Source organism: Nilaparvata lugens, chromosome 5, assembly GCF_014356525.2.
Source record: "Nilaparvata lugens isolate BPH chromosome 5, ASM1435652v1, whole genome shotgun sequence".
NCBI classification, from domain to species: domain Eukaryota; kingdom Metazoa; phylum Arthropoda; class Insecta; order Hemiptera; family Delphacidae; genus Nilaparvata; species Nilaparvata lugens.
Genome location: NC_052508.1, coordinates 62,039,155 through 62,064,038, shown reverse-complemented (window position 1 = coordinate 62,064,038; position 24,884 = coordinate 62,039,155). Strand labels below are relative to the sequence as shown.

Sequence of the window (24,884 nt, the reverse complement as noted above, 5' to 3'; positions counted from 1 at the left end):
TTCGCCCAGGGCGGCAAAGTCCCTAGGGCCGTGCCTGTCTATTTATGTTCATTTTGAAACACCTATTTTACTTTTCATAGTTTATTTATAAACTTAGAACTGAAAATACCCCAGAGTTTGCTTCTGAAATTAAATATCTTATTTGTTTCGTGTAAAATGGAAATTTCCAGAAGCATTACAATAACAACTATAAATATTTCCCTACACCAATTCTAATTGTTAAGTTTTTAATTATGAATGCTTCAATAATAATGACTTCAGAAGCCATTAATAATTTTTCTACTGCCGGGTCTACACGACAACGATATTTGCGCAAACTTGGCTCAAATCCAGTTTTACGCAAATCTGGCTTTGAGCCAAGTTTGCTCAAACCTCTGCTTACACGATACCAACTTTAACACAAACCTGTATTATAAACTAAACAATATATAAATTCTATACAAAGTCTTTGAAGTGTTTATAAACTTGAGATGAATCCTCAAGCCTCCTCTTCCTCCTCCTCCTCGACCTCCTCATCCCTCCACCGCTCCTCCTCCTCCCTCAAATACTCCTCTTCCACCTCCTCATCTACTCCTCTTTCTTCTCCTCACCCTACTCTTCCTTTTCCTCCTCACCCCACTCATCCTCCTCCTCCACCTTCTCCTTCGCCTCCTCCTCCTCTTACTCCTCCTCCACCTACTCCTCCTCCTCGCCCACCTACTCCTCCTCACCCTACTCTTTCTCCTCCTCCAACTATTCCTCCTCCTCCTGAACTACTCCACCTCCTCTTCTTCCTCCTCCACCTTCTCCTCCACCTCTTCTTCCTCTTCCTCCACCTACTCCTCCACCTCGCCCACTTACTCCTCCTCCTCCTCCTCTCCTCCTCCTCCTCCTCCTCCTTCTCCTCAAGAATACTGCTTATCAAGTAAAGAGTATAACTATATCTATTACATTACTATAGTATAAATAAGATACTTATTATCCATCCTTGTTTTTGAGAATTGACCTCGCACATCTTTGATTTGAGGGTGCTGAATCCGAATCTGAAATAGCGAATTCTCTATCTTCATTTTGAAGCGATTTAGGTTTTGATGGATAGAGGAGACATAATCGTTTCCTAGAAAAATTGACGCAAACCTGGCTGAGATTGATCAAAGAAAGCAGAAACCTTCTAACCTCAGAAATTTACAACGATCTCCCATCTACACGACGCAAACTTGGCAGGTTTGCGCTAATATCGTTGTCGTTTAGACCGGGCATACGGTACAGCTATTTTCAAAATTATTATTTTTGCATTTCTGTTAATTGGGATTTGATATTTTTTGGGAGCAATAATGTTTCTCCTAGAAAGCAGTTATCATTTTTTCTAATTAAACAATAGAATAATGAACTTGTATTTAATGGATTGGAATCATTTTGAAATATACTCATAAATGTGTATGAATTTCTACTAAAATCGCTCATTGGACATAACCCCTACAAACATCTCCATTTGAGGAAATTCATAAAGAAGGAAAATAAAAAAAAGTAAGAGAATACAAGATAAGAAAATAAAAATGAAATAAAATAGGCATATCTTCTTGAATGATTATGAACTTATTCTAATTACAATAATTATTACAAGAAATCACTTATCCTAGGATGTGAAAAAGCAATCCATAAATCTATCTCTCTCAGAAGTCTTCCATTTAAATGATCGGTTATGAAAAGAGCAGGTATCACATTTATAAGCTTATAATCAAACTGTCTTCTACAAATAGATAGAACTGCATTGTGTGATTCAAATGTAATGGTTGAGGGATGAAGATTGAAAGGTGATATACGAAGGTTGAAAAGTTCTCTATGTTCATTGATGTAAATAATTAAATAATTTATATGCAGCTGCTCAACTGTCAAAACATTAAATTCATTGAAAATACTGTCACCGCGTGGAAGTGCCACCACCCCTGAGATGACGGAGAAACTACCGCTATGGGAAAGCACCACCCCCGACGCCGTTGATACAGTGGAGAAGGTGCCACTGCGGGAAAGCGCCGCCGCCGCCGAGACGACGGAGGGAATGCCGCAAAATCTATACAGAAAAACCTAAACTTAATACTAATACTGAAACTAAACATGTAATAAAATATTTGATAAATTCAAATCTCAAATTATAGAGAATTCTTTTCCCATAGTAATTGTAAATACTATTATATTTCATCTACTGTAATTGGAAAATAGTTTCTATAAGTGCCAAAAATTATCTTTCTCCTCAATGTACTCATTTCAGCAATGCCCGGCCTGAAGAAGAGCGGAAAATGGAAAGCCCGTGCACTGCGAGCGCGGCGCGGCGTGACGCGGTTCCGATCCCGAAAAGTTCAGAGACTCTTCGAGATCTGCGCCGCGCCGCGGTCCAATGCATGGAGGTCACAAAGTAGAAGGAATTCTTTCTTCTCTGTGATGGAGGTAAACTTGATCACTTGATACGCCGCGCCGCGTCGCGCCGCTCCACCTTCATAGTGCACGCCCTACTTGAAGGTGCAAATGTTTTTGATAATGGTAAAAAATGGATACTAAATATTGGCATCATTAGTTTGTTGAAATTCAGACATAGCCGCGCCGCGCCGCGCCGCGCCGCGCCGCTCCACCGATGTAGTGCAAGCTCTACTTAAAGGTACAAATGTTTTTAATGGTGGTACTAAATAGTACGAAATAGGTGCTAAATATTGGCATAATTATTTTGTTGAAATTCAGACATAGCCGGGCCAGTGACATGCCCATGGGCAGAGGTCATTGACCCCTGTTATTGACATGCAATAACTCTTTAACCTTTGAGAAAAGAAAATTTTTATTGTTGGTACTAAATAGTACGAAATAGGTACTAGATATTGGCATAATTGGATTGATGAAATTCAGACATAGCCGGGCTGAGAGGTCATTGACCCTAACTATTTTCATGCAATAACTCTGTAACCTTTGAGATAAAAAAAATTTCATTGTAGGTACTAAATAGTACTAAATTGGAACTAAATATTGGCATAGTTAGATTGGTGAAATTCAGACATAGCCGGGCTGAGAGGTCATTGACCCTAACTATTTTCATGCTGTATTTCCTCTGTTACCTTTGAGGTGAAATTTTTTTTATTGAAGGTACCAAATAGTACGAAATAGGTACTATTTAATGGCATAATTGGATTGATGAAATTCAGACATAGCCGGGCTGAGAGGTCATTGACCCTAACTATTTTCATGCAATAACTCTGTAACCTTTGAGATAAAAAAAATTTCATTGTAGGTACTAAATAGTACTAAATTGGAACTAAATATTGGCATAGTTAGATTGGTGAAATTCAGACATAGCCGGGCTGAGAGGTCATTGACCCTAACTATTTTCATGCTGTATTTCCGCCACCTTTAAGGTACAAATTTTTTCATTGGAGGTACTAAATAGTACTAAATAGGTACTAAATATTGGTGCACAGCTTGAGTTCAAATTTGAAGATAGCCGGGCAACCATGTCTCTGGCCCGGCACTTTAGAAAAATCAATAACTCAGTTAGGGGTGAGGTACAAATTTTTTCATTGGAGGTACTAAATAGTACGAAATAGGTACTAAATATTGACATGGTTAGTATGTTGAAATTCGACCATAGCCGGGCCAGCGACATGCACGTCAAAGAATCGGCATCGCTATTCTCCTATCTTTATCCACTGCCATTATAACGTGAACCTCACTATAGTTATTGTTACGTAAGCGACGTTCTTTCTTCATTACCATCATAACCTAGACCTAAATATATAGTGACGTCACATCATACGTGTCTTTGAGTTGCCGTGTTTGTAGCCTTAACAGTATTTCAACACTGTCACTGCCATCTTGTTCGTGTGACGAAGCATGATGGCTGCTTTTGTTACTTCGTAACTTGTTTTTGAGGTTGGAATTGGATTGGAACAATCGTCGGTTCTTCTCTTCAATTCACATTTTGTTGTTCCGCTTACTTGTGATTACATTATAAACTAAACTTCTTTTATTAAATACAGTAAATTTCTGAATAAATATGGCTTCGATCCTACTACCTGAACAGAGTCCTCCTGGCTTTGTTTTCGAAAATTGCCAGAGGTAAGTTTATGTGTAGCCTATAGAACTTGCCGAGTCATTACAACAAATAGGTATTTTTGATATTAAATTACAATTTCTAGTATCATACCTAAAAATTAATATGCTTTGGTCATTCTAAGTCTTATACACTTTGATTCATTTGTTTCAAATATTTGATGAAAAAGTTAGGTTTCTAAATACAGTATGAATTGAGGATGAATTCCAGTTTACTCTCATTGCGCTGGTAAATTTAATCATTAGATACTGTTTTAATTAATGAATTGATTAAAAATGATTATTATTTTACAATCTCGCATTGCATGTCTAAATGTACATTTTTCTATATTATACTGAATCCTAATGAATTGATATCCTTGAGTACCTAGTGAATTGTTCAGAACAATTACATGTAACGCCATGTTTCTATTTTTCTAACGTATTGTTTTCAAATACTTCTAATAGTAGAATTAACTAATACTAGAACAAAAATACAATAATACGAGATTGAAAGATGATATCAATGAAAGATCTTATATTGCTGTGTTTGCTAATATCTTAATTTCAATTTAGTAGTCTATCTTGAGTAATCAGTAACAAAACTCTTGGTCTAATTGTACGCTATCGATTCTCTGATATTACAAATTACAAAAACCGGTACAGATACATTTTTGGCGTGATATACAAAGATTTCGTCGTTCTGGAAGCAGATAAAAGTATATCATCTTAATATTGAAAAATCCACTAGGCATATAACTTTCTACTCAAGTTAAAATACGGTATCTGATGTTAATTGAAAGCATTTCTTAATTTTCTATGTTTGGAATTAATACAGATTTGATAGCTACTGTTTTTATTGTAGACTGTATAAGTGGTAATCGCAACATTTTTTTACTTTATATAACGTCAATAATGATCTTTTAATGATATTTTTGGTGGATGATGTTTAAAAAACAACTTTTTTCAGGAATGCCTTCCTTGTCAAGAAGGGGGTTCCGGCACCCAAAACCATGAAAACCGGCACAACTATTTGTGGCGTGATTTACAAAGATGGCGTCATTTTGGGAGCAGATACCAGGGCATCCTCCGACACCATTGTTTCCGAACCCAACTGTCTCAAGCTGCATTACATGTCTAAGAACATCTAGTGAGTACAATCAAACAACACTTGAAACTATAGATTTATCTAGATTTGTTTGATTTCAACTATTTTCGTCAGTTAACACTTACTTTACAATGTCCTGCTTAGAAAAAGAATACCTATGAAGTGTTCACAAATTGAATACTCAAAATGTGAGCATTACTGCAGGAGTATATCAGAGCGTTCTCAGTTTATCAAGTACCCATTTTTTGAAATAGGCCTACTGAAACAGAATAATGGAGAGTTGAGCTATTCAGTTCATCAAGTTTCACGGCATCAGGTACACCGTTACACACTATTATTTAGAGATTACTGAGAATGAGTTAGAGTTAGGGATAAGTTGGTTAAAGGTATCTGCCCACTGCACCGTATCATACTAGGACCGGTATAGGAACGGCACATCCATCAATGATATTAGGCTATATGATATATTATTATGATATTATGTTGGATGTGGCACGTGTGTTGATGCCCACTAGACCGTTCCTTAACCGTACCGTATAGGAACTTGCCATTATCGGTCACCGTACAGTTTCTCGGAGAGAATTTTTTGCTGGTTACTTTCCGTTTACGGAACTTTAATGTGTTAAAATGTATAGGTTAGATTTTTGTTGCAGTGGTATGACGTTTCCCCTAGTCACATTGTTAAAATGGTCAATGGTTTCCGAAATTCTCAAAGCCAGGATATTTATGGCATGACAATCATAGTGTTGAAGTCCATCATTGATGTCATTGCAGCCCCATTATCTTGTGCTATCAATGAATGTCTTCATGCTGGAGTTTTTCCTCAGTTGTTGAAGATGGCTCGCACAGTTCCTGTCTACAAGAAAGGTGATCCCACACTCATTGACAGCTTCAGGCCTATTTCAATAGTACCAGTATTTGCCAAGGTCTTTGAGACTGTGATGAAGGAACAAATTGTAGTATTCTTTGAGTCCAACAGGCTGTTCTCCGATCTGCAGCATGGTTTTAGAAGGAACAAGTCTACATTGACTGCTGTGACCGAATTAGTTGAGCAGGTTCAGAGGGGCTTTGAGGAAAGAAATGCTGTGTCTCTGATCATGTGTGACCTGAGCAAGGCCTTTGACTGTGTGTCACATGAGATTGTTCTTGGTAAGATGGAGCACTATGGTGTTAGAGGTGCTGTTCTCCAGACTGCAAAATCTTATCTTGAAAACAGATGGCAGGTCGTTTCTCTGGGAGGAGCTAAGTCCCAGGCACTGCCCATCGGACATGGTGTTCCACAGGGCTCTGTTTTGGGTCCCTTGCTGCTTTTGATTGCCATAAATGACTTGAACCTAGAAGGGAGGGCTCTAAAATTTGCAGATGACACCACTATAATCTCTTCTGGTCGGAATCCAACTCAGGCTCTACAGGTGGCAGAAGTCGTGTTTGGAGAAGCTAGGATGTGGCTGGAAACAAATAAGCTCCAATTGAATCTTGGCAAGACACAGAGGCTGCTCTGTTCATTGGCACAACATAGCCCTGATCATCACAGTGTGTCCCTCCTTGGATTTATCATCGATCCTAAACTCAAATGGAATTGTCACATTGAGGGACTGTGTAAGAGGCTGGCAAGAGTGACCTATCTACTACGGAAGCTGACACAGCTGGTGAGCAGACCCTACCTGATTGTTGTCTACTATGCCCTCTTCCACAGCATCCTGGGCTATGGGCTGCAGCTTTGGGGTCATGCATCTGATTGCTAAAAAGTTTTAATAATGCAGAAGAGAGCTGTCCGCATCATCACCTCCAGTGGTTACCTTGAACACTGCAGACCGCTCTTCAAGTCTACTGGAATAATGACTATATTTAGTTATTATATTTATTTAAGTGCCCTTCATGTCAAGATAAATTTTGACAAGTACAACTTGAGGAGAGACTTACATAGTCATAACACTCGGAATGGTTGCATGATTGACATTCCTTATTCCCGACTAAGTAGGACAAGAGACTCATTTCCTACTGTGGCACTAAAAATCTTTAACAAGCTGCCTAGATGGTTAACAGCCTTGAGTACTCAGGCCTTCAAGGCTAAGCTCAAGTGTTGGCTTAAGGAAAACCCTTTCTATGGGTTACATGAGTTCTTTGAAGTGACCATGCCATCTTGATAACTCAAGTTTATACTCATGACTAACTTCAAGAAAAGTTATATTCTTATTATGTTGACACAACCTATCCGGCTCCGCTGGTCTTGGTAAAGATAAAGTGTATAAGTGTATAAGTTGAATGATATGCTGATATTTAAGATATATAAGAAATGTTGATATTTTAGAATTTTATATATAATATCACTATATAATGTGATTTGTAAATTGTGAATTGTATATAATGTATTTACTGAACTTTCTAAAAGAAATAGGAATACTAAATACGAGAAACTAAAGTTGACCAACCGTGCTGATTCTTGATCAACCGAGATCTTAACGAAGTTAATGTCACACACCCCCATTCGAAATAATGCTATTCAATCTCTGTCATGCAGAGCAGAAATTAATTGAAACATTTTCCATGGTAAAATTATTCGGTTTCTCACCTGTTGTTTTATGCAAGGTTTTGTCAAGTTTTTAAATTTAAGAAGTCTACTTGATGAGTTGATTTTGATGGAAAAGATTATGTTATTTTCATTCTTCTATAACAAGAAGTGAGTCAATAATGTATCCATTTATAGTTTTAACTTCAAATTTCTCCAAATAATTCTCAGTTACTTCAAAACATTGCAGGACACCAACCCAATACTCACGGTTTTTCAATTATATCATAGCTTCAAATTAGAACAAAATGCATTTTAATAGAATGTTTAGCACTAAAGCGAGATTCACTTGAGACTGTCAGCATTGGTTGAATGAGAAGCATTGGTATTGTTGCAGGACCAGCAAAAAAGTTTGCTGTGCAATACTTGCTTCAGATGATGTTTCCTCAATATATACGGCTGGCCTAAGAAATGTTTTATAGAAAAAAACAGGAACGTCTTTTGCGTGCTAGAATAGGTGTACATCTCAAATTATTAGTTGAACGAGCGTTAGTGAGTTTTCACTTTGGCTTACGGAAGGCCAAAGTCGTTGTTCGTCTGTGTGTATGTTCTACAATAATTTTAGCAAGAATTAATCAATCAGCTTCAAATTTTGAACACGTATTCATCGAACCTTTTCACAGGTCAAGCTCGTTGGACAACAAAATTGACTCACTCCTTCGTCCTTATTCAGGATATAAGAATAACATTGAAAGTGCATAAGAAAAAAATTGTTATAATTCTGTCAATTGAAGAATTCATTGCATGCAATTACTATAGTTTTTCCATTCATTCGTAACATCAGCTGAGGCTATTTGGGAGGCTATTTGGGATGCTACACACGCTGCATCAAACACGCGCTGACGCATGATTCCAGCTGGTTAATATTAGATGATGAAGCGACAGAGTAATATTTCAATCCAAATAGGATCCCCAATGAAACCTACTGTCAAATGATTCTTGTAAGAGAAATATGTAGCTGTTTTCATAATTTTTATCAACTCTGTATAATTAAAAGTTGCAGGTTTCAAAGATTACAATACAACAGTTCTTGAGCGTGTTCTTCAACCCAAGGGGTCACTATTATTCAAATTAATTAATACTACTCAAATTATTAAATAAGTACTCAAACTATTTCTATTCCTAGTATAGTGATCTTGAATAACCGCCTACAAACCTCGCCAGATTGTCCCTCACCTAAATTACACTCTGAGGATATTGAAATTAGAGATGAATGTGTGTTGTTTAGCTGTTGCGGCGCGGGCACGGCAGCCGATGCGGACGTGACAGGTGAGCTGATCCGCTCACAGTTGCAGCTGCATCACCTGAGCACGGGTCGCGAGAACCTCGTCGTCACCGCCAACCGCATGCTCAAGCAGATGCTCTTCAGGTACCAGGTATGTCCAAGCTCGAAGGCAATCCAAGTTTCTTGAAACCACCTTCCTGAGGATGAGGTCAGGAAAGGGCAGTAAACTATATAGTAAAGTCTACGAAACAGATGATGACCATAGATGAAATTCGCGACAAAAAATAATATCTAGTAAATTCTTTTTTGTCTTAGTCATTCAATCTCAGCTGTTTATCATGCATGAAATCAAGCGGGTAAACAGCTGTTTGCAGAACAAATGAACATATGATTCTCATTACAGCATACTGCACTGTAATGAAACCATATGTTTTCTTTACAGTCGAGTTTGTTTCCTAGTTCCGAAATAGGAACAGAAAAACTGCTACAAAAAACCACATTCAGCGCTCCAGGTGGAAGTTTTGTCAACTTCCACAAAATTCCTGATTTGTAAACTAGGTTATGTTTATAGAATGCATGTAGTAACTTCAGCACAAGCAGGTAGTGTTTTTTATTTCTCAATTATTCTTCTTAATATTATTATGACAAAAAGTAGTGTGCGTTATTTGAACGTGAATGTCTCTTGCAGTGCTCGAATGAAATTTGGCGTCAGCCTCGACTAGAAACATCATTCTCGCCTGCAAAAGACCCCTTCCCATCATTGTGACGTAAGATACTACTGTCGACCTTAGTTTGAGAGATATATAGATTTTTCGATATTTTTGTAAAACGTCAATAACTAGAAAACTAAAAGTCGAAATAGTACAGGCTCAGCCTAGTTTTTCTTCCATGGTAATTATTATATTATGATTGTAGTGTTTTGTACAATAAATAAATCGAATTCCAATGATATGGTGGGAAAGAGGATGAAATTTCCAATAAGATTCATATAATTTGTCCCTTTGTTTGACGTTACTGAACTTTATATGAGTGCTCAAAGTTGAAAAAAGTACATACGTCAAGTTCAAAGCCAAATTTCAAACAGTCTGAAGTTGAGTGTGGCATGGTCATTGTACACGTGGTCCTGAAATAGATTGGAAAACTCTGTGAGTGGTTTCATAGCATTAAAATGAATGAGTTCCAGTTGGCTAAACATGGGTCTTCAAATGCTTTGTTACCGAGATAATTATTGCAGACTAGCTGGCCCGGCGATCTTCGTACCACCAAAAAGTCACTGTGTCTCATGTCACACTTGACTTTATTTGGTGAATCATGAAATTTATCAGGCAATCAATGTTTCCATTTACATCTCAATACGGACTTCCTATGTGCTTAGTCATGCAGCATTTATTATACGAAAACATATTTTTCTCAACCAATTGGTAGTAATTCAGTTGTACGTCAAAAGGTAGAGTATTTGACCAATAACTTATCCTGAAAGTTACAGTATTATATCAACAACAGTCTCCAACTTATTGAAGGGTTCCCATACATATGACTCACTCTGTATATAGAAGATTGCATATTTCAGTGGACCCATACATAATATGTTTACTATGGAGCTTGTTTGTTCGTTTTAATGTTTGGAAACCACTCACAAAGTTGGTCGGTCTTTTTTAAAAACACTGTATATATTATGTTATATGGGAGCCAAAACTGTTACACCTTTCTTGGGGTGGGATACTGTAAAGTGAGGTCCACGTTATAATGGCAGTGGAGGAAGATAGGAGAACATGAAAAAGCTTTATCTAATGGCAGGCAAACCAATGATAATATGGTGCTGACATTTGGCAACCGTATGAAGATGGTAATGGATAGAGCTATCTGCTTTATCTAATGACAAACCAATGTTAATCAGGTGTGCTGACTTCATAACGTGGATCTCAATATACAATTTGTGTGGAGAAGAACCGTAATAATCAGCTACTTATGATATAACTACTTAATTTTCAGGATTGAGACTTACTTTATACTTTTGAACTGGGATAACCTTTCTCCAATTAATAAAAAGACGCTCATAAGGAGAAATTTGTTCAAAAGTATAGTATGAAACGCTGCTTGCATATAATTGCAAAAGAAAAGATGTGATTATGGATGAGTAAGAAGAACAAACAACAGAATATTGAAACTAATAGACCAAATAATAAAGTAAAATATATAACTAAATATATAACTAATAAAAATAATAACTAACTAATAAATATAAATAAGAATAACTAAAACTAATTATTTATTATTAAAACTAGTAATTATTAATTACTAAAACTAGTTATTATTTATTTATAAAATTAATAACTAATAACTATATAAAAAATATATAACTTCAATACTCTGTCAACTTAATCCTCAAACACATCAACTTAGCAGCATTTATAATAGAAGGATATGATGACTAACAATCTGATCTCTTTGAATTATCTATTTGTCACTGTCGGATATACTCAAGAATTAACTATAAAAAATAGTAATCATGATGTAAATTTATATACAAACGTAAGAGAAAATAATAATTCAAAATACAAGAAAATTGGGTTTTAAAATTTCTACTATGCTGGATTCTGATGATTAGATGTTGATGTATATTTTATTCGTAAATACCTTGTTATAAGTGGGAGGCCTCCTACACCTTTTTTTATATCGGACATTCACTTATCTTGCACAAAACACATGAAGCTCTTGAAGTATTCTATACTTGTGGTGAATTTGTTCCTTTTTCAGTAGTTATTTTCTAACGGATTTGTTGACAATTTTCCATGGCCATATCAGAGATTGTGATTCCAAATTAAACTAGATACATAAGATTCAACGATATTCAATGAAATGCATTGACCGCTGTAGAATAAAAAGAAAAGAAACTTTTAACCACTATTATAATAAAGATGAGTTCAAAAATACAGAATCTGTACTTTTTAAAACATGATACCTTAATAAATTTGTCGAGAGAAACAAAAATATAATTCATAGACAAAGAATTCAGATTAGTTGAAGTGAAGCTTCCAAAATATTTTATTTTATTACTTTTAAAGGAACATTTCAACATGAATCAAACTTTATTATATTATACGTAATAGACTAGCAAGAACAGGAATACATATCAATTTCTATTTTATTTAACAAATTTTGAGACAAAGCTTGTATTTTATATGAAAATGTTTCAAATATTGGATTAGGTTATTAATGATCTGAAAAATAGTTTTAAAAATGCTAGGATAAAATTCAATTAACAGACATGAAAATTTCAAACAAGAAAACAACTTTTAAAGAAATAAATCATTACCTGTACAGCGAATTTTGGATGTAATAAATAATTAATTAATTAGCTTCATTTCAGTTGTTGAATATCTAAATTTCTTTTTTCAGTTTTTTCTGGAAATGTATAGGTATTAAGTTTTTTCTGGAAATGTATAATTATTATACATTTCCAGAAAAAAAATTGAAAAAAGAAATTTAGATACTCAACAACTGATATTAAATTATAATGACTGAATTTTCCACCATGATTACTTTGCTTTAAATTAATTTACAAAAAAAAATCATCTACATGGAAAAAATAAAAAGAAATAAAAATAAAAATAGATATCACAACTTGTGATGTTAGAAAATCTTTGCTCTGAGCTACTACATCTTTAGCAGAACCAAGTTTTAGCAGAAGCTAAATAAAAAGGACAAAAATTCAAAGGTTAATTAAACGATCCTTCTCTACGAAATGCTCGAGCAAAAGTGTTCAGACCAAACGAAAAAGGATTCATCAAAAAGTAGAAATGACGTAAGCAAACGGTATTATCTGAAAGACAAGGAGAGAAGAGAGAAAGCAATAGAAAAACTCCATGACACTGACAAGGACAGAGCAAAGAGAAAGAAAGCACAGAATCAATAGAACAAGCCAGCGTTTGCAAGTTTCTAGATAGTTAGCGAAAAAGAACTGAAAAAGTAATCATGTTAGGAAACGTCTCAAGTGGTGGATGTCAGCTTACTAATCATCTCACTAGCATCGTGCGATGCAGTGGGCATGAACAATCTGAAACATTTTTTATCAATAATATAGCATCTTTCTTGGAATTAAAATAAACATCAATATTTTACTTCAGAAGATATCAGGCACTACCGGAAAAATCTGGTGTGGCGCACTCACACAACTTTCCTTGCCATTATGAAAATTGATCACCTGACGCTACGGTAGTGTTCCGCGCATCTCAAGTCTACTATTCAAAGATTAGAGCCAGCTGGTGACAGGGTAATAACGCTGGAGACACACGAGGTCTACTATCTCTTCATAGTGAATCATTTAATAGAATCAACAGTTGCCAATAGTTTGGAATTGGATAATCACATTTTCTCGATTTTCAAGTTTATTTTTAATTTTAGGTGAAAATGTTACTGAACATTAATTGTAGAAATTCTCATGCTAAATCTATTCCACTCGAAATTTTTCGTTTAAATTGTATCTGAAGCTTGATAATTAAGAATCTAAAATCAAACTTTGTATAGATGGGGCGGAACTCCTGAAATTTTTACAGATATGGGACTTGTGGCAGTTGATAGAGCTTATCGATGACTATTTCAGGTATAACTTTAATCAAAATCGTTGGAGCCGTTTTCTAGAAAATCGCGAAAAACCCTGTTTTTGACAACATTTTCGCCATCTTAGCCGCCATCTTGAATCGCATTTGATCGAAATTGTTCGTGTCGGATCCTTATATTGTAAGGACCTTACGTTCCAAATTTCAAGTCATTCCGTTAATTGGGAGATGAGATATCGTGTACACAGACGCACATACACATACACACACACACACATACACACACACACATACACACACACACACACACACACACACACACACACACACACACACACACACACACACACACACACACACACACACACACACACACACACACACACACACACACACACACACACACACACACATACAGACCAATACCCAAAAACCACTTTTTTAGACTCAGGGGACCTTGAAACGTATAGAAATTTAGAAATTGGGGTACCTTAATTTTTTCGGAAAGCAATACTTTCCTTACCTATGGTAATAGGGCAATGAAACGTATAGAAAACATGAAATTAGGGTACCTTAAATTTTTTTGGAAAGCAATACTTTCCTTACCTATGGTAATAGGGCAATGAAACGTATAGAAAACATGAAATTAGGGTACCTTAAATTTTTTTGGAAAGCAATACTTTCCTTACCTATGGTAATAGGGCAATGAAACGTATAGAAAACATGAAATTAGGGTACCTTAAATTTTTTTGGAAAGCAATACTTTCCTTACCTATGGTAATAGGGCAATGAAACGTATAGAAAACATGAAATTAGGGTACCTTAAATTTTTTTGGAAAGCAATACTTTCCTTACCTATGGCAATAGGGCAAGGAAAGTAAAAATATAACGTGTGCGCCGCCAGTGAGTTCTAAATCAATAATTATAGAGAAGTAAATATAAAAGTAAGATAACATTGGATGCGTGTATGTGCAAGTGCACGTCAGGTCATGCATGAGCACGCGTGAATGTACGAATCCAATGTGACTATACACCATAAACCTGCATGACTACGTACGTAAATGTACGAATCCAATTTGATCATATACAATAAACCTGCAATAACTTGATAAGGGGCTCCTCAGAACTGCGAGTTTCAATTTGTCTAGTGTATGAACATAACCTGAAAGGTTCTGTTGAATTTGCTGGGAAAAGGAAAGATTAGGGAGGTTGAGTATTTGCTTTTAGATGACAATATGTTGATATAATTTCAAATATGTTGATAATTTTATATAATATACACAAATAATGAAAAGTTGAAATACTCGCACTTTTGAGATATCGTATTTGTGAATTACACCCCTTGATCCTTTGATAAATGGAATATTACTCGTATATTGATGTTATTTCTTACCAATTCGTTATCAGTTAAGACTTCTTATGGAATGATTTTCAATGAATCCTTTCCAGTTGGCTCTTATGGGAGTATTCACTTATTGGCTGAATTGCACTTATTGTGCTTCAAAAACTGTTTGAAGCACAGAACTAGTAAATATTTGCGCTGATCTTCAAGGTCTGTAAAACAAAGCTCTTTTTTCGACCAACTATTTTTTGTGAAGCTTTTTCAATGAAATGTATTAAATTTTTGTGAATGTTGTGTGGGGTTGTATATTGAGAGAAAATTGCAATATTCCATCTTAAATTTATATCTTTTCATAGTTTCTATATTTTGTCTGCATGTATCTCAATTTCAAATTTGATTTATTTTGACTTCTTCTTGCACACGGACAAATCATCCACGCAGAGGGACCATATTCATTAATATTATTATTGTTACAGTATTATTTTATATATGTATGCTTTTATGATGAATAAATTAATTTGAATTTGATATTTTCCCGCGCTGGTTTCTTTAGTTTTTCGTACCTTTTGCCAATATGTGAACACTCCCATAGGACCTAATGGCATTTTCCTGCCTGGCTGAATAGAGATCATTGGATGAGTATTATGTATTAATTATTACATATTATTACATATATATATTATATATATATTATATATATGTAATATATGTATATATAAATAATATATGTAATATAATATATTAAATAATAATATATATAATAAATAAACAAAATATATATAAACAATAAACAAAATATATATAATAATATAATATATATTACATATATATATAATATATATATTATATAATTATATAATAATAATATTTGTAATATATATATATATATATATATATATATATATATATATATATATATAATTACATGTATTATTACATATAATACATATAATACACATAATATGATAAGTATTATCATATTAATTATATGATAATATATATTGGATGAGTATTATTTGTGAGAGATGAGCTTTGTGATGGAATGAATGAATGGATTGTGGTTGCAGGGCTACATATCGGCAGCGATGATCCTGGCTGGAGTGGATCACACTGGCCCGTCGCTCTACCAGATCTACCCGCATGGCTCGTCCAACAGCATGCAATACACCAGCATGGGATCTGGATCACTAGCTGCCATGTCTTTCCTCGAGGCCGGCTGGAAGCCTGACATGAATGTCAGTCACATTTTTAGATGAATTCCCTTCCATTTTTAATAGATTCCCACATATCAGTGAATGTGCCCGATACTATCATAGTATCATTTCCCTACGTTCTAATGGAACTATTCATACTCGCTTGGTCGGACTGAGTGGGAATAGTCCAATTACAAATCATGATAGGAGTGGGAATAGTCCAATTACAAATCAAAGATAGCATAAGAATATATCCCATGCCAAAGGTCGTTTATGTTCCACATTTCAAGCCGATATTTTGTTATAGTGCGGTCCACGTTATAATGACAGTATTTGATCAACTTTGGTTTTGCTATCCTAGTTTATCATTCGACAAAGCCGGTGGTACTATCCTTTTCCAGGTCCACAACGATGCCAATTATGTTTTTGACAGTGTAGAAATATAATTAATTAATGAAGAGAATCGTATCGCTATTCTTCCATCTTTATCCACTGCCATTATAACGTGGACCTCACTATAGCTCAAGCAAATTACTGTAGTAGACTACTATCTAGTATTATTATTATGGCAGGACGAGAGTGTAAAGGTATGTACAGATATACGCGCCGCGAACATGAGCAATTCACTTTTAATCAGCCGACTATATCTGTATTTTTACAAAAGCGGTAAGATACAGATATAAAAAGCTTGGCATCAGCTGATTAAAAGTGAATTGCTCATGTTCGCGGCGCGTATATTTGTACGCACCTTAAGAATGTCACAGTATGAGAGACTACCAGCATCACAATCATAGCTTCACGAAAAAGAACTACTTGGATTATCGGCTTAAGTTAACATTGAAATTTAAAACATAAATCCATGGGATATCTTCTTATGCTATCTTTTCTCTATGCTAATACTGATGTGTAGGCATCCAGTTTTATTCTATTTCTAGATAGTTGCAAACCACCAGGGCCCTGTTGCATCAGAAAATACAAGCTAATATTTTTGTAATTTCCTATTTTAATAACCAGCTGACTACTAATATTATTAGTTTGTATTTCTCATGCAATAGGCCACAGGAAGTGATGATTTTGAAATAAATGAAGTGCCTCTAATGTTAAGCATGATACAACATCAAGAATGCCCTCCGTTGATTTGCCAACCCAATCGGAGAATGTTCTGGATGTCATGGTCTTATAGTGTTTGCGAGAAATCGGTGTGTGAGAAAACGACCATTTAGTAAGTTGACACGGTTCAAGTTACATTCTATATAATCAGGACACTACTAATATAAATTTGCTCAAGTAACAAATAGAAGCTATTGACTTTTTGTGTAGTTGAGAAGTTGATATTGTGGTAATTATTCACATTGAATGAAAAAGACTAAGAAATTGTCAAAAACCACAGATTTATTGATACTTAGAAAGACCGGTTTCGGTTATTACACCATTGTCAATCTCTGATAAACACGATAATCTGATAAACAGAGATGATCGTGTTTATCAGAGATTGACAATGGTGTAATAACCGAAACCGGTCTTTCTAAGTATCAATAAATCTGTGGTTTTTGACAATTTCTTAGTCTTTTTCATTCAATAAGAAGTTATTGACTGGAAATTATAGTTATCATAGCGTTCACTTGTCTTGAGACCCGTTTGACGAACATTTATACAGGTTACACAAAAGATATACACACATTTATCACCATGCACTCCGTACTATGCTTGTATTATTTGCTCCTGTGATACGAGACTCTTTGAGAAAGTGAAATCATTCAAGTATTCAGGCACCCTAATAACAGACGAAAATAATGTGACTGAAGAAGTGGATGCTAGGATAATGTCCGGAAACAGGGACTATTTCGCCCTGCAGAATATCCTCAAGTCCAAGAATGTGTCAAAAAAAAGGCAAAATGAAAATTTACACAACAATTTTAAGGCCAATAATGAAATATGGGGGGGGGCGAAGCTTGGACATTAACTAGATGAGAAAAAGGTCTGCTACAGAGATGGAAAAGAAAGATTTTAAGAAGATTTTTTGGAGCAATCAAGGAAAATGAAATATGAAGGATAAGAACAAACGAGGAACTTGGAAGATTGTTTGAGGAGACCAGTATTTTATGTGTTGTGAAAAGTATGAGGCTTAGATGGGCTGGTAATGTGCATAGACTGCCGGAAGGGTTGGTGTCAAAGATGGTGCTGGAAGGCAAACCCTGAAGAAGACTACAAGGAAGACCAAGAAAGCGGGGGGTTGACGATGTGGAGGAGGATTCGCGAAAGACTGGGTGTAAAGATGGAGAAGAACAGCAGAATGTCGAGAGGGATGGAAGGATGTGGTTGTGAAGGCTGATGCCCTACATGGGTTGTAGTGCCAATAATGATGATGGATGCTGATGATGCTGATCCGTCACTCTTTTATTATGAGAGTACGAAATGTTTACCAAACTGGCCCAAATGTAGTTAGCTATAACGCCATAATTACCGTAATATAATTTAGCTTTAAAGAAAACAAGCTTTTCCCACTTGTCATAATATTATAATTGACTTCTAGAGTGTAGGAGCCTTATCCAATGTTACAGTTAATATTATTATATTATTGACCGAGCGAAGTGAGGTCTAAGATTCAAGTCGACGGTTTTGCATTTCTCTTTATGTTTATATGTTGCGCATTTACGGCGAAACGCAGCAATAGGTTTTCACGAAATTTGACAGGTATGTTCCTTTTTAAATTGCGCGTCGACGTATATACAAGGTTTTTGGAAATTTTGAATTTCAAGGATAATATAAAAAAGGAAAAGGAGCCTCATTCATACGCCAATATTAGAGTAAAAATCAGACTATAGAATTATTCATCATAAATCAGCTGTCGAGTGGATTATAAATTGCATTCCATGACGCATGCAATTCAATATCTCAATGTAACTTGGTGAAAAATCAGCTGCTGTGTGGACTATTAATTGCATGTCTCAATGAACGCAATTTTTATCCTATTTATATATTAAGCGAGCAATTTCTGTATGTCTGTTTATATTTTTATATCTGGTTATTTTATATATATATATTTTTTTTTTTGACCCCTGTGGGTCGGGGGAGCTTTGAGTCGATCATTGTACTCAAGAATGTGTTGAAAACCAGAATTTACCCACAGTATCCATGTTTGTCGTAAAAGGCGACTGAAATGGACCTCAAGGCAACTCCAGAAGTTGCCTTGACTTCAAACCCACGAGATCTGCCCCATCATGGTAGTTTCGGAGGGGCAAAAAGAAAACCCCAAGAGACCAGAGATGGGTGAAACTCCAGGCACAAATGTAGGTCAAGAGGCTAAGTCGAGGGTGACCAGGTGCCCTAGAGGCAATTTGGCGACCCCTCTCTCAGCGGAAGGACCTACAAAAAGACCAGGAGTGGAACTCACGTAGGTCAAGAGTTTTGGGTGGAGTGACGAAACCTCACCACTGCTCAAAGATGGATGGCCATTTAGGCAAAACTTCTTGAGAGAGGTGAGGCTTCTGATCCTGCGAAGTTTCGGAGGGGCAAAAAGAAAAAACCCAAGAGACCAGAGATGGGTGAAACTCCAGGCACAAATGTGGGTCAAGAGGCTGAGTCAAAGGTGGCCGGGCGCCCTAGAGGCAACTTGGCCACCCCTTCCTCAGCGGTGGTAGGACCCTCAAAGAAGGCCAGGAGTGGAACTCACGTAGGTCACGAGGACTAATCAGTCTGAAGAGACTGCCAAGCATATCACACTGGATTGCAACAAGCAACCGGGTGATGAATAGGATGTCAGTATAGGGAAAAAACCCTGGTTCTTGTAAAGGACATAGGTATTGGTTTGCCTAACTAACATACTACTTGGGAACACAATAAGCTTCGGTTGACGTGTGGGGTTCTTTGAACCTTTGGATCCTCGAATCCGTCCCTTCAAAAACAATAAACTATCTGGTTATTTATGTTCTACGGATCTCGAAAACGGCTCTAACGATTTTCACGAAATTTGGAATAGTAGATTTATAATATAAAAATTCGATTGCACTAGGTCTTATTCTTAGGAAAACTTGCTGAACGACATTAAAAGGATCATTCATCCTTGGCTGAAACAGCTGAAACTTTCGTCGTCTGTGAATAGTAAAAAGTGAGCGAGTGATTCTGTGGAAAATCAAAATATCGCATCCCCGAAATTCATAAGCTGACTTATAGCCAGCTGTAAAATATAAAAACGATCATTTTAGAGAATTGTGTTCTGTTTATCAATAAATAAAAATAACGAGCGAAGCTCGGTGCCCCGATATTGCACTATTAAATGAACTATTGATTGTATGCAATTAATAACTAAAATAACATAGTATTGTCTCTCGACCTTTCTCTGCTTTGAACTCGGGCTGTCCTGTTGCCATGCCAGTATGTCTTGAAGTAGATTAGCTTTTGATGTTAGCATTTTTGATACACCAACCCGAACAGCCATTAGCCGTTTTCACACCGATATCTCGCCGACACGACATACAGACAGGATTTACTCTGATGGACAGTATAAGAGGAGGCTGTGCTTTATAACTGCGCGAGGTGTACTGTTCACAGAACTACTAGTACTTGAACTGTTGGAAATATTTTTGAGCTGCTTCAATATTTCTTTATGCAGTTTATTTGTCTTAATTTTTTTCATAAGTGTTGAATTCTCACTCTCAAAACAATAATATTTTATATCATAAATGATAAATACTGTAATTTTGTAAAATAACAACCAATTGTTACGTTTTTGTAGGAGGAAGAAGGGAAGAAGCTGGTGAGAGATGCAATTGCGGCTGGTATTCTGAACGATCTCGGATCGGGAGGCACTGTCAACATGTGTGTCATCAAGAAGGGGGCTCTCGACTACTTGGTGCCCTATGAGAAGCTCTGCGTCAAGGGAACAAGGTAATACTTGAGTAAATTGTGCCTACGACCATACAAAAAACATAGGTATAAGTGTTTTATCAGATAAGTGCTGAATAAACTCTTATAAGCTGCAACCACATGTTGGCCCAGCCTTGTAAAGGTACAATTCCATACGAAGGCCAGTGCTGGCAAACCACCCATCCGCACACTGGCACTGGTCGACATTGGCCTTTATTGGGCCAACATGTAGATGCGGCAATAGATTTCTCATGGGATTTTCACGTAATGCCAGATTTGACTTTCACTTCAAGCCAATAGATGTAGTTCAACCTATGCGGCGCCAGAGTCTCGCCGTTTAAATGCATACATTTTTTAAGCGCGAGTATAAAATATTTTGGCTTCCCATCTTAACATGGCGACATATTCTCTCTCTCTCTCTATTTTTATTCTATGGCTGTACCCAGAGCCCAGCATAGTATTAGTTTGCTATTTGGAATTACTTCAAGCAAATTTTGAGTTATGGAATTGTTATGGGCATGAGTGAAATTTGGAATATCCGGTCATAATGTTAATAGCATTTCATCGAATGTTTTACAGTAGTAGATTAGCGAGTTCCAACAAGGGTTGTTTAACAGAGTGTCCACCATATCAGGTTCAGAAAATTCCCGTATTGTTCTCGTTTTTTCCCGTTTTTATAGGCGGCGGTTATATCTAATGATTAACTGGGTTCAGTGCTGTTATTTTAAAAATATATAAGTGGGGGGGGGGCTGGGTGAAGAAGTTGACTTCTGTGGAGCTTTTCACAGAGTGCCCCAAAAACCTCGAATTCTTTTTTCCTTTCTCAGTTTTCTGCGATTTTTGTCAAATCAAGTCATCTGTCAGAAAAATCACTCCCGCCTTTGTTTTAAATAATAAAATTTTGAATGAAATGAAATCATTCGAAGCTTCCTATCTTCAATGAATACTGAGCTACAATTTTTCAAAAAAAAGTTAAATTTTTGGAAAAATAAAAATTCAGAGACCCTGTTTAATAGATAAACGAATGTTCTGCTAAAGCGCATTAGGCCTAGCATTTTAATAACTTATCAAATTTATTCTTACTTATTTTTCATTTCATTAATTTATTGTATTTTTGAAATACTGTGGTAGTCTAGGTCAATTATTATCCCCAGTATAGGTTTATTTTTGTTCATTTAGGCGGTATTGTAGTTTAGCGTTGCTGATGCATGCTTTCAATATTCGTGTTTTAAAATTGCTTTTTTTTCATCACTGTTTTGCAGCACAACTAGTGCTGTTAATTAGGGCCGCTTCACTTTTCATTTGCACCAGAAATAGTTATTTGTGCAACTAGTGCGCAAAGTGACAGTTTGCTGCACCGAAAGAAACGTTTACGCACGAGCCGTAGGCGAGTGCGGAATGATGGTTTCTTGAGTGCAGCAAACGAACTTTGCTCACGTATTTCACATTAAATTTTTCCTACAGTTACCATTGAATATGAAAAGTGGGTAATTATGGGTAAAATTCCCTGAAATCCATCAAATGTTTTTCTGTGTAATTTTATTATTAATAAAAACCTTAATTTATTTAAAATTGAATAATAATAATTGAATTATAATGATTAGTAATTCAATTGAAAATTTATCTGACTGCCTGAAGGGGGTTTATCTTATGTAAGCATTGAAATGACTATAATCGAGGCACATAATGGCAAGGCAACGCTGTTCTCCACTGCCATTATAACGTGGGTCTCACTATGAGTATTACCAACTTAATTTTGATTTTGCTGCACTGGTGCTCCACATAACCTACTAACTATTTTGCGTTGTCATGCTGCAAATCTGGAGTACGCAAAGTACTCACTTTGCGCACTAGTGCGGAAAAGTGATTCTTTGCAGCCTGCAATCAGTGCAGAAATGGTCACTTTTCAAGGTATCTGTAGGAAAAGAATATTGTTTAGTGATCTGTTTTTGTAGTCGAAGGGGTTCTCAGGAATCAAAATTCATCAACACGATAACTTGAAACTACATTCTGGGTGTTGTGTTGGTTTGTTGGAAATGGTCAGATTTAGAATGAATTTCGGTGATTTCCTTCCCCTGATCCACCTTCCCACCACTCAAACGGATCACTATTGCCCTTATTTGTCTGTCCACTAACGGTAGAACATGCCTACACATCATAGTCGACTTTATAAATACTTGTGTCATCAGAGCGAAACGTTTCGAACCTGAGGTTAGGTTTTGGTATCTCCGATTTTTTTCTTCGCTGCTCTGAGGTTAAATTATTTTCTATCATTATAATTAATTTGTGATTTTCCAGTGTTTTATTCATTGTTATTGTTTGTTTATTATTTATGTTAGAAACCTCTCGCTGATGACAGCTGTGATGACACAGCAATGTAAGTCTACTGTGTATGTGCATGCACGGTAATAGAAGAAGACGGTAGGTGTCACGCGCATGTTTGTGCTAAATTTCCGGTGTCACTGACGTCATTTTATATTCAATCATCTGGTTTTAACTAATAAGTTTCATAAAATTGCCAATAGGTGTTAAAAACCTCGGTTGGTGGCGATGACGTAATCTAGCTGGCTGGCCACTGCGCACACATTTTATGACCCCTACCGTTTTCATCTAAATACCGTGTGTGCATGTATGTTTTACTGTTAGCGGCCAGCCTTTGGTGCAAATGGAAAGTGAAGCAGCCTTGATTAACAGCCATCATGATCGAACTAAACTGGCAGCTTGAAACTTGAACATGAATCAAAAATATTTGACCAATAGTTTTCATTGGATTTTGACCTTAGTAGTACATTACAATTCGTAGTTTGTTAGTTTTATAGTTCTATAAATTTAAATGTTTGGATTTTCAGACTCAATACCTATCAGTTTAAGCCAGGCACTACAGCTCTGCTGTCAACTCAAGTTATTCCTCTAGTAGTTGAAAAAGAAGAAGTGAGAAGAATCGATCAGGAGTCCATGGATACATCTTCATAATTATTCAAATTTTCTATGTTTACACCAATTAATTTGGAATTTTTTCACTGTATGGCTTACAAAATAATTTTTTGCTCGAATAAAATTAATTAATTCTAATCAAGTGTCTAATTCAGAGATCCTTTGTCTCAATAATGTATGATCAAAGTGCCTTCTGCACAGTGCTAGTTTAATCTCGGATCCTCTAATCTAGATAAAATCAAGTCTCGTTTGTTATAATGTGGTTAATTTCGAGATTTAATTACCAGGTGATTAAATTCCGTTCAAGCTTTCACTGAGTAAACGGCTCTTGCACGGCAAGAATAATATTCATTGTGAAAAATATAATTCCAGTATTCATTGAGAAAAATGGAAATTATTATTATTAGCGTATGGCTTTCAATGGTGGGGAGACCCAAGGGTAGTTCCGTCTCACCGTATATAGTCCTAAGTTCCCTGATGGGAAACCATACACTAAGGTTATAGTGAGCACAATACTTTAAATTTACACTTTTCACTTCGAAATAAAGTTCTTTTTGATGTTAAAAAGTCCGAAACAAAACACAAGACCACTAAGCCAAATTTAGACAATTAATTTAGAGCCGAAAATTTTCATCACGTTACAATTTTGCCATTGCAACCAGAACTATGGAATTACTCTGGTAGATGATGATCAAGAGACATGGAAATACAATATTTACAGCAAAAAATGGAAATAGAAAACAAATGCTTATATCTCGTAAACGTTCACGAATTTCCAAAATCTGACTTTTTCCTCGCCTCAAAATAACCATGGACACGTCAGGCGTTCCTTTTTATGGAAAAAATACTGAAACTGATGGACGATTTTGAGGCTAGGAACAATATTTTGAGTAGATATTCAAAATTCATATCTGTTCAGGAGATAGGTAGACCAAAATATTTTGAAAAAAGAAATTGAAATATTGATAAATTTGATATCTTAAATCTCTTGAATGCATACAAATTTCAAAATCATAATATCCTTGTAAAATATTATTC

At 35.9% G+C, this 24,884-nt stretch overlaps 1 protein-coding gene and 1 long non-coding RNA gene across 2 annotated transcripts; one reads left to right on the top strand and one right to left on the bottom strand.

Annotated features, from left to right (window-relative positions):
- Positions 1 to 3,822: 3,822 nt before the first annotated feature.
- On the top strand, positions 3,823 to 23,984 carry LOC111052847 (proteasome subunit beta type-7). The gene is made up of 6 exons (XM_022339652.2): positions 3,823 to 4,077; positions 5,021 to 5,200; positions 8,956 to 9,103; positions 15,921 to 16,088; positions 20,782 to 20,933; positions 23,762 to 23,984. Exons 1-6 carry the CDS (start codon positions 4,016 to 4,018, stop codon positions 23,883 to 23,885), a joined length of 834 nt encoding a protein of 277 aa, XP_022195344.2. The 5' UTR covers positions 3,823 to 4,015; the 3' UTR covers positions 23,886 to 23,984.
- Positions 11,627 to 12,685, bottom strand: LOC120351473. The gene is made up of 2 exons (XR_005571416.1): positions 12,269 to 12,685; positions 11,627 to 11,823 (listed from the first exon to the last, which is right to left on the bottom strand). It is a non-coding gene; the product is annotated as an uncharacterized LOC120351473 (long non-coding RNA).
- Positions 23,985 to 24,884: the final 900 nt, after the last annotated feature.